Raw genomic sequence first — 12,213 nt, 5'->3', positions numbered from 1 at the left:
CAAGTATGACAATTAAGAAAACGACATCATAAAGACATTAGTAGTTTGTTTGAAACTTTTTCCTCTACCGGTATAACGCGGCAGGTGGGGTATCGAATTTATTAAAAAATTTAGATTGAAAAACTGGTTTAGTACCTACCTACCAGTTTACAGTTAGTTCGTCACGCATGACTGAACAGTTTAATTGTTGAATTACCAACCAAACAACTGTGAAAAGCAATTGAAATTCAGGCAATAGGTACAATACGGTACAATACGACAGAAGATCAGTCGAGGGTGACCGAGCCAGAGCGTTGTTTTTCTTTTATCGTGATTGTAGTGATTAAAGTAAAAGTAAAATCACGCGGTAATGACTACAAACAATGAATAAAAGACCCCATTCATCAACAACAAGTGAAAGTGCTCTAACAGACGATAGCCGTTTAGAACCACCAGTTTTTGAAACGCCCGTAACATCAAAGCAAATTAAGAGACATAAGAAAAAGACCGACAAAGCTATATCAAACCAGAAAAGCCTGACTGATTTCATGACAAGTAAAGAAACGGAAATGCCTGCAGATCAATCGCAATTATCGATCGAAAAGCGCTTAAAAGAGATCAGCTCAAAATTGTAAAATGTACTAACAAAAGATGACAGCTTAATCATAAAAAATATCATAAGGGAAACGCTCGAAGAACTTAAAGAGAAACTTCTGGGCTCAGTGATGAAACGAATCGAAATAATCGAAGGGAATATGTTCGAACAAGCAAAAGAGGTCGAGTCGCTAAAACAACAAATCGAGGCAAAAAATCTGGAAATCGACTTGTTAAAACAAAAACAATCCTCAGAAAAAGCGCATGAGGCCAGTCTTAACGACCTGGAACAGTACGGTCGACGAAACAGCGTCCGAATTACTGGCCTTCTGAATGACAACGAAAACCAAACTTCAAATGCCGTTGCTGAACAATCGGATAATCTGATAAATAAAAAATTGGGAATACGTATAGAATATAGAGACATTGATGTGGCACATAGGCTCGGTAAATACATACACAATAAAAACAGACCAGTAATTGTTAAATTTGTGAGACGCCAGACAAAAATAAACATCATGAAAAGAGCGAAATTACTAAAGGGGACAGGGATATTCATCAATGAAGAACTTACCCCCAAAAATGCCGAGGTTCTTGCGTCGCTACGCCTGAAAGAGTCTACGCTCATAGACAGAGCATGGTCCTACGAAGGGAAGTTTTTTGCTAGATACAGAGACAGTGACCGACCTGAGCAAATAAAATCTAACCAATATCAGACTTGGCTTAGTAAGCCGTGGCCAGGAAAGGACAACACCTCGTACGCCAGGAAGGTGTCATCAAGCGACAGAAACCTCCCGTCATATACACAGAAGTAACAGCGATGGTGCTCAAATAAGACTGAGATATAAATCTACATCGCATTAAACATCGACAAAAATACATATGTGTTTATTTAAACATAACCTATTGTAATAAATATAGGTATAAGAACAACACAAAATTGTATACATAACCTATCGTAGTAAACTAAGGTAAAAGAGCACAAAACTGTGTACATAACTTATTATAATAAACTTAGGTAAAAGACACAAAATAGTAACAATAATCAACAAACAATATTAATTAAAAAATATATACAAATATGCCTTGGTAACATACTTCCGGACAAAAACGTCAAGTAAAGTTGTATATTGTATTTGTATAGAAAACAACTGTACAATATATTTAATTTCGTCACTTATCACTGTGTTTCTCATAGTTTGTTATTTTCAGAAACAGAATTTTTGATTAAAAAACTGCGTTCTTATTAATTTTACAAATGCATATCACTTATCATTGTGTTTCTCATAATTTATTATTTTCAGAATCAGATTTTTTTATTAAAAGAACTGCGTTCTTATTAATTTACAAATGCAAATATCAGTATTTGGGTTTACTGTAATTTGTGTGCATTTCTCCCCGGTAGATCTGCACCTTCTTTTATTTTTTTTTTTATATAGCTCATAACCAACTATCCAGACACCTACTCATGTTAAATAACATAACTTCTACGTTCAAGTCAATCAAATTAAGAGTAAAACAACCAGTCTGTGTTGAGTATAATTATTTTGTCAATTTAGCTGTACATATTTACGTATTTTTATCCTGTGTTGAGGATTATTTTTTGTACATTTAGCTGTACATGTTTACTTATTTTTTATCCTAGACGTATAATACCTGCATTATAATTGCGCACTTAAGAACATTGATCTATATTTATATATGAAGCGTGTGGTGCTTAGAATATATATGTATTACAAAAATACAGAAAATATGTGCTATACATACAAGTATGTGTAGTCAGTATATTGTATTTGCTATACAATTCCTCTTCACGTATGCTGTCAATTAACATCTTTCTAAACAGGGCAACATATTTTTGTAATCCTCTTGTTAATAAAAATTAAAATATTTCGCACGCGCACACTCGCGTGTACACAACCAGCACACGCACACGCACAGATACGCGCGCGCTCACGCACACACACACGTGCACACACGCATACGAGCACGCACACACACACGCGAGCTCGCGCACACATACGAACGCGCGCTCACACACACACAAACAATACACAAACAAGCACACACACACACACACACGCGCGCACGAACACACGCACACGGACACACATTCACACACACGCGCATAGACACACATACTAGAACCCGCGCGCACACTCCTTGACACGTACAAGCACAACACACGTGCATTACACGCGCGCGCAACAGGCGCGCACAACGCGGAAACACAAACACACGCTCCGAACCATCCCCCCACACAATTTTGTAGTTCTTATTGTCATATTATTATTATTATAAGCTACCATACAATCTACGCTGTTATACATATATATACTGTTTGTTTCTCAATCACTATTTGAAGTAGTTTGTGTATTTCCATTATACTGAAGTGCGCCTTTTTATGCTTATCATGAACTGTGATTTAAGGATATTTATCTATATCTATATTTATATATGTAAGGGATATATTGTATTTGCTCTACAAATCCACTTCACTAATGTTATCAATTAACCTCTTTCCAAACAGGGCAACATATTTTTGTAATCTTTTTTGTTAATACAATTTAAAATATTTATAGAGAGTAAGACGCTCTTAATTTTGTTATATTAGCATAAACACATCTGGTGGTAATTCTAGTTCATCTTTTTTTCGGAACTAGATTAACTGCAGGCCAGATACAGTCAAAATGAGAACACTAGAGTTACATTCCATAGATACAACATGCTTAAAAAACTTTTCCTTATCAAACAAAAACGTGTGAATATCCGTCAGTCGATCTAAGTAGATTTCGTTTTCGAATAATTTTTCCGATCGACAATACGGCGGATAAACGAATGTACTCGTGTAAATATTTCTTGATCTTAGCACATATCGTTTAATTTTGAAATTTGCTAAACTTTTCCTAGTTTTCTAAAACGTGTACTGATTGCATCAATTGTGTTTAAAAATAAATGAAGATATACAGGTATATTCAAAAGATGATTTTCAAATACAGTAGTTGCACATGTTCTTTTTAATTTTCGTGAACCTCTTGACAAATAATAGCACAACAATGTTTGTATCAGGATAAATATTTTGTCGTTGCGATAGTCATGTTAAAGTCGTTATTAGCTTATTAATTATCATAACGTTTCTTACGAGATACAGTTACACACAGTGAACAATAATAAGACAATGAGAAGTTTAAAACACATGCATGTATACACACATGCACTCACAAACACGCATACGAACACACATGAACATACGCGCGCACTCAACCGCAGATACACAGACACACACGGGCACACGCGCACCCGCACACACGCGTTTTACACAACCAGCACAAACACACAAACGCGCGCGCTCGCGCGCGCACACACACAAGCGTGCACACATGCATACGTGCACGCACACACACGCACGCGCGCTCGCGCACACACGCACGCGGGCTCACGCACACACAAACCGTACACAAACAAGCACACACGCGCGCACATTCACACACACGCGCATACACACACATACACGAACCCGCACGCACACTCCTTTACACGTCCATACACAACACACGCGCATTACACGCGCGCGCAACACGCGCGCACACACCCGCACGCACAAACACAAACACATTCGCACCGAACAACCCTCCACACACAATTTAGCAGTTCTTATTGATATATTATTATTATTATTATAAGTTACCATACAATCTACGGTGTTATACATATATACTTTTTGTTTCTCGGATCACTATTTCAATTAGTGTTTTTTCCGGTGCACGGAAGTGCGCTTTTTTTGTCTCTATAGGGGACCAGTCGTTTATTGTGTTTTTTTTCTCACTTTTGTGATTATTTTTTTACTTCTTCTTTCTATGGAATATTCATCTTTTTGTATCCCTAATTTTTGTTTCCTATGTTTGTTTGTGTATGTAGGCACCTTATGTTTTTTAATAGAACTCAACTGGACATGTTTTAAAATAGAAACTTATTGGACAAGCACACACAAATTATTATTACATCAACCTCCACCTTTTTTAAATGATCAAATTATGTACTTTAAATGTAAAAGGGCTAAACATTAAAGAAAAACGCATAAAACTCTTCAAATGGTTAGACGAAAAAAAAGTATATGCCTTTTACAAGAAAGTCACTTGACACATACTTTAGCACAAACCTTAAAAGATGAATGGGACGGAGACATCTATCTCAGTGGACAACATAGTAATAAACAAGGCTTTGCCTTTCTGATAAAAATAATATAGGGATCACAGTGGATAACTTGAACGAAATAATAATTGGCAGATTAGCAAGTATAGATATCAAAATATATGAAACACAACTAACATTAATCAACGTCTACGGTCCTAACATAGATGATTCCACATTTTACGAAACATTACAATCCTTTATAATTAATAACCAAGATAAAAATATTATAATCGGTGGTGATTTCAATACTGTTCTTAACCCATTATTAGATAAAAAGAAAAGAAACCTTTATACTAATCAAAAAAATAGAAACATTTTGAATAACATAATTGAAAACTACAATATGATAGACATCTGGCGTACAGTAAATCCAAACGAAAGCAAATTCACCTGGCACTCAAACACAAAACCAACAACATTTTGTAGATTAGACTATTTTTTAATATCAGAGTCACTTTGCAACATTATTGACACATGTAGCATTAAACCAGAATTTATGACTGACCTCTCTCTAGTTGAACTTAAACTGCACAAAATACAACCTGAAAGAGGCAAAGGCTACTTTAAAATTAATAACAGCATCTTATTAGATACAAAATATCAAACACAAATAAAACAGGAAATATTAAACACTGTTCAAACTAATAAAGATGCAAACCCAAACACCTTATGGGAAGTAATTAAAGGAAATATACGTAACACAACACTTAGATACACATCATTTAAACAAAAAGAAACACACAAACTTGAAACTGAAACCATCAAAACCATTGAAACACTTGAAAAACAATTGCATTAAACAAACACAAATGATACCACTGTCATTGAAAATGAAATAACATCAAACAAACAAGTATTAGAAGAAATCTATCATTCACAATTCAATGGAATAATACTACGAGCGCGTGCACAGCATGTTGAACACAACGAAAACAAGAGCTGTCAGAGGACAGCGCGCTCGACTATTCGAGTGCTTGACAGTATAACGTAAGCCATCATGGGGAAATTGTTCTTATTCAATAATTTATTAGACGATCTTTCAAAAATAAAAAAAGGAAACAATAATTATTTTTTTTTTGGGGGGGGGGGGGGGTCGAGAGGGGTATAATGTGGGGTGTGGTCATTTATTAGACGATCTTTCAAAAATAAAAAAGGAAAAAAAAAAATTTTTTTTTTTGGGGGGGGGAATGGGGGGGGGGGGGGGGGTGAGAGGGGGTATAATGTGGGGTGTGGTAATTTATTCGATGATGTTTAAAAGAAAATATTTTTTTTTGGGGGGGGGGAGGGATTCTGGGTAGGGGCGTGGGGTATTGTTTGGCTGGAATCCATTGTGGTATTCAGGTAAGTGTTGTTTTGTCAAATTAATAATAAAATGTGATCATAAAAAAAGAATTTATGGCAATTTAAGCAAAATGTTCAATTATCTAAGTGTAAAAGGGGCCATAATTATGACAAAATGCTTGATATAGTGTTCTGCTCTTGTTTATAGGTTGGGGTCATGTTGGTAAACAAGTATGCAAAACATAAAAGCAATATGTCCAAGGATATAGGAAATATTTTGGGTAGTACGCACAGTTTAATATTGATTTATCAATAATATGCACATTCTAAGTATAAAATGGGCAATAATTCTGTCAAAATGCTTGGTACAGTTGTATGCTATTGTTTATAGGGTGGGGTCATGATGGTAAACAAGTATGCAAAATATGAAAGCAATATGTCAAGGGACATTAAAAATATTTGGGGTAGTACGCAAACTTTAACATTTGCTGCATATTCTAAGTGGAAAAGGGGCCATAATTATGACAAAATGCTTGATAGAGTTGTCTGCTCTTGTTTATAGGTTGGGGTCATGTTGGTTAACAAGTATGCAAAATATGAAAGCAATATGTCAAGGGACAAAGAAAATATTTGGGGTAGTACGAAAACTTAAACATTTGCACGCTAACGCTAACGCTAACGCAGACGCCGACGCCGGGTTGAGTAGGATATCTCCACTATATATATTTTATATATAATAGTCGAGCTAAAAATACAAAATACTTCGCAAACATTGAAAAACGTAGAAGTGAACAAAAAACTGCACACAAATTAGTAGTTAATGGCGAAGATATAACAAACAGAACTTAAATACTAGAAGAACAACGCCTATTTTTTAAAAACTTATACAAACGAAAGAATGTCGAAAATAACACCCTTTTTTAAAATACACATCATGCTTTAATTGAAGAGGAAAAACAATTATGTAACGAATTACTGACTGAATATGAATGTGGATTAGCTCTTAAAGAAATGCAAAATAACAAAAGCCCGGGATCTGATGGCATCACAATCGAGTTTTATAAAATATTTTGGAACGATATTAAAACACATTTAACTAATTCACTAAATTATTCATTTAAGAACGGAAGTTTAACTACGCTTCAAAAACAAAGTATAATATCACTAATTTCAATACCCGGAAAAAACTTAGAATCCTTGTCAAACTGGCGCCCGATAAGCTTACTGAGCAATGATTATAAAACAGCAACTAAATGTATAGCAAACAGAATAATAACAATATTACCATCAATCATTTCAAAATCTCAATCTGGTTTCATAAAAGAACGTTGCATTGATGAAAACGTATGCGTGTGTTCGTGCGCGCGTGTGTGTGGTCTAATGTTCTTTGCAGACTTTGAAAAGGCATTCGATTCACTTGATCATTCATTTATTTTCTCTTGCCTAGAAAATATGAACTTTGGTGAAAGTCTCATTCAATGGGTCAAACTATTCTATACCGATATTTACAGTATAATCATTAACAATGGCTTCTTTAACATCGAACGAGGGGTTTGACAAGGATGTCCACTCTCATCATCTCTATTTATCATATGCATCGAATTTCTATCACATCACATCCAATCAAATAAACATATACATGGCATATCGTTAGAACCTGACGACGAAATTAAAAAGTCCCTATTTGCTGACGATGCAACTTATATCTTAAATGACAATAGTGACTTATTCCATAACCTTATAGAGTCGCTTATCCTTTTCGGAAAGACATCGGGTCTTAAACTAACAAAAATAAACGTACTGTGCTACGAGTAGGTAAATTAAAACAAAGTAATGTCCATCATAAAAAAGAAATGACATTCATTTGGACATCAGATGAAGCCATCACGTTAGGAATTATATTTACAAATAATGAAAATGAAACAGTTCTAAAAAACATACTGCCTAAATTACAGAAATTTAAAAACTGCTTAAAATCATGGCAACACCGTAAACTTACATTAATCGGAAAAAACACGGTGTTAAAACCTTTGCACCCCCTTAATTAGTTTATGTACTAACAGTTCTCCCAGATCCACCAAATGATATTATTAACGATATAAAATCAGCAATATTTAATTTCATATGGGACGGTTAGCCTGATAAAATAAAACGAACTCAATTAATTCAATCTGTAGAAAATGGAGGTATCCAATTAACGGAAATCGACTCATTCTTGAATGCAATCAAATGCAGCTGGGTTAAAAGATACCTAGATAATACCAATACGTGTAAATGGAAATTATTGTACCAAAAAATCCTAAAAAAATATGGTGACTCGTTACGTTTTGAATGTAACATCAGCAATACCATTTTGCATGAAACTGCAAACGAAAACATATTTCTATCTAGTGTTTTATCGGCATGGACTAATGTTACTCATAATCTAGAAACCCAAATAACCAGTAAAACCATTTTATGGAACAATTAAGACATAACTTCGAATAATAAGACTTTTTTTCTATAAACATTGGTTTGAACAAAACATTAAATATGTCGACCAATTGTACGATTACAGAATAAAGGACTTCTTTTCTTTTGAGAATATATGTTATATATACGGAATACCTTCAAGCAATTTCCTAATGTATTACACATTAATTAAAAGCATACCCATACATATTAAATCTACATTTTATACAAATAACACACCATGTACTTAAACATCATTCACGGAAAACATACTTGCAAAACAAAACAAAACAAACATTTTTTTTACAAACTACAAATTAAACACCCTGCAGAAAACTCCAAGATTCAAAATAAATGGAAAAGCCTTCTTCGAGAACAAGAATTTAATTGGAAACAAATTTTTATCATGCCATATAAAACAACTATAGATAGCACACTGAGAAATTTTCAATATAAATATGTCCATAGAATCATAGCTACAAATAAATATATTTTTAAGTGCAACCTATCCAACACAAATGTATGTGATATATGCAGCGAACACATTGAAACAATAGAACACCTTTTCTGGGAGTGCAAACATATTCAAATTCTATGGAACCAGTTAACAACATTTCTAGAGAAACAACAATTAAAATTAAAACTGTCTCTCTTAAATATCAGTTTCGGTGTAAATACTTTTAAAATACCAGAAATTAATAACACTGTGAATCACGTTATCATATTAATGAAATATTTTATATTCAGCATCAAATACAAAAAACAAATACCTACTTTCAACTGTTTTATAAACTATTTAAAACTTAAAATCCAAATTGAAAAAGAAATAGCCCTCAACAACGATAAACTTCATATTTTTGAACAAAAATGGAAAGAAATAAATTTTCATAACCCAGTCCAGTTGTCTTCTACCCAACTCTACGCAACTCATCTATAGTATTAATTATTACATTTAAAAACTAACAACATACACCACAGGTTACCAAAGCATAAACAAATATATACTAGCATATCATGTATTATATGTGTTTGACATTATTACTGCTGTATTATACCACTTTTGTTCTTGCTTATGCACATATTTACATTGTATGTTTTATATTGAATAAAAATTAAAAAATAATCCTGTCTAAAAAAAATCAAAAAAATCATATGTTAATGTGTTTTCTAGTGTTTCGATTTCCAGTTTAAGTTGCTTTTCGTGAGCATCAGTCAATTTCTTCTTATAAGAACTGTATGATGTAGCTTTTCCCCTTATTTTCATACGTAAAGTATCGAGAAAAAGTTGATCGTCAATTATGAATTGTATGTCTCGATCTTGTATATCAGTCATGTAATCACGGTTAGAGGAAGGGACCATATACTGCTCATTTATGTCATTTATTTTTTCAGTAATAGTGTTAAGCTAGTCGATATCACTTAACAGACTATTATTATGCTTACATAGGCATTTCCCGTGCTTAAAATTCGTGAATTGTAAAGCCATGATTACAAGTGAATCATCTGATTGGAAGATTGGTAGAATGTTTACATCAAGTAATGATGGCAATAAGAGCGGTAAGAAAAAAATCAACGATGCAAGTTTGACTGTGTGGTTTCCATGATAATCCAATAATGTTTTAAACTGTCAAATTACACACTAGTTATTGAAAGCTATACCTGAAGCTTTCTTCCGTGTACTACGGACTTCATCAGCAGAATGAATGTCTACTGTTGGGAAACGTTAACACCGCTAATTGTCGGGGTGAGCGATGTTAACGTATGGTCCCAGGTGCGCGAGAGTTGGTAGCGGCCCCCGTCCTTGTTTAGAGCCGGTCTTAGTGCACGGATGTAAATAGCCTCCTTGACCCCTCTCTCGAACCAAGATGGCTCACGTTCCAGAATCCTAACATTCTCCATTGTGATCGCTAGGCCCGGTTTACAATCATGTATATGTATTGAAACCTTAGATGATGTTATACTCGGTCTCCTGTGTTCCATGAATCGTGCTTTAAAATTTCTTTCGGTTTTACCAATATAGTCCATTGAACACTGGTCCTTTGGATGGCCATCACATTTGATATGGTAGATAAGTCCGCATATGTTTTCATTGTCTGGTTTGTCCTTAGGGTGAACTAGTAATTGTCTAAGAGTTTTATGTGGCTTAAAGGATACGCTGATGTTATGTTTCAGGAAGGCCCGCTTCAACTGTTCAGAGGTACCTTGAACATATGGAAGGAAAATGTTGCCCTTAGACTTGGCTTGCTCTGGTACTCTTTTGCTCTCCGTACCGGACTTGGGTTTGCTGGTCTGTTCCCTTCCTTTCTTCAGTGCCCATTCCGGATAGTGGCACTTCTTCAAAGCCTGGCTGACATGCTGCATTTCATTATTCAAATTCTGTTCTTCTGTTATTATTGATTTAGCTCTGCCAAAAAGAGTTCTTACTACTGACAGTTTGTGTTCATTCGGATGGTGGGAGTTGAAATCTAGATATTGGTATGTATGTGTCGGTTTTCTGTAGATATTGATGTTTAAGCTGCCGTCCGGTTTTCTGATAGTATTGGTGTCAAAGAAAACTAGTGACCCGTTCTCTTCTTTTTCCATCGTGAACTTAATGTCGAGGTCAATGGAGTTGTTGTGCTCTGTGAACTCCTCGACATGTTCAACCTTCTGTTTTGTGTGGTTGTCATCAACGTAGCGGAACCACCAGCCTGGTGGGAGTGGGGCTCTGCGGAGAGCCTGTTCCTCAAAATGCTCCATGTATAAGTTGCATACTATCGGCGAAACCGGAGATCCCATAGCGGCGCCATGTATATGTTGGTAGAAATTACCATCAAACACAAAATATGTGCAATTAAGGCACAGACCTAGTAGCTTGGTGATCTGATTTGTAGACATAGTGGTTCTAGTGCTCAGCTCCGGGTCCCCGAGTAGTTTATTATGAATAATATCCAAGGCTTTATCTACTGGGGCACTGGTAAAAAGTGCACTAACGTTATATATCAAAACTTCATCCTCTTCCACCTGTTTGTTTTTGATGAGTGTAGAGAAATGTTTTGAGTTCTTCACAAAGTGTTCTGTTTTCCCGACCATGGGAGACAGTACCGTTGATAGGTACTTGGCACTATTGTAAGTGATAGATCCCACACTGCTGACTATTGGTCTTAATGGCATGTTTGCATTATGTATTTTTGGAAGTCCATAGAATTTCGGTGGTGAATCAGTCGTCGGGTACAGCTGTTTATGCAACTTCAGATCAATGGTGTTATAATCTTTCATTTCCTTCAAACAGTCTGATAATTCTTTCTTAAATTTATTAGGGAGGTCTCGTTTGAGTTTCTTATATGTGTTAGAGTCTTGAAGCATAGTATCACACTTACTTTTGTACTCAGTCTTGTAAAAATAATCAAGTCTATCTTGTTGTGTAGGGCTTGCTCGTCTCCATGTCTCCATGTCTATCGTTTTAAAACAGGATAGTGAACTCTGAAAGGATGGGAAAGATTGCGTTTTTCAATATTCTTTAGAACTGTTTGTCTTGTATTTTTATTATGCACAGTCTTATAGTTATCGTAATCCAAAGTATGGTCTTATACTAAATTAAAGTCCTCACAAATAAAGATGGACTCTTTATCAATCGTGTCAATATTCTGAAAAGTATTGTAATAAAAGTCCGGACTATCAGTGTTTGGTCTATATAAAGTTAGAAAGGTTAACTTGTTTTCTTCGATATTCAAA

General features: G+C 34.9%; 1 protein-coding gene across 1 annotated transcript; it reads right to left on the bottom strand.

Moving 5' to 3' along the window:
• Window positions 1-8,462: 8,462 nt before the first annotated feature.
• LOC127878498 (uncharacterized) lies at window positions 8,463-11,844 on the bottom strand. Its single transcript, XM_052425027.1, has 2 exons — window positions 10,230-11,844; window positions 8,463-8,473 (listed from the first exon to the last, which is right to left on the bottom strand). The coding sequence occupies exons 1-2, from the start codon at window positions 11,842-11,844 to the stop codon at window positions 8,463-8,465; spliced, it is 1,626 nt and encodes a 541-aa protein (XP_052280987.1).
• Between the last annotated feature and the right edge of the window lie 369 nt (window positions 11,845-12,213).

This window comes from Dreissena polymorpha, chromosome 4 (assembly GCF_020536995.1).
Source record: "Dreissena polymorpha isolate Duluth1 chromosome 4, UMN_Dpol_1.0, whole genome shotgun sequence".
NCBI lineage: Eukaryota > Metazoa > Mollusca > Bivalvia > Myida > Dreissenidae > Dreissena > Dreissena polymorpha.
The sequence above is the reverse complement of the archived record's forward strand: the minus strand, read 5'-3'. Positions and strand labels throughout refer to the sequence as shown.

Coding starts and splice junctions, on each gene's coding strand:
- LOC127878498 (XM_052425027.1), bottom strand. CDS start 11,844: ATGCTTCAAGACTCTAACACATATAAGAAACTCAAACGAGACCTCCCT.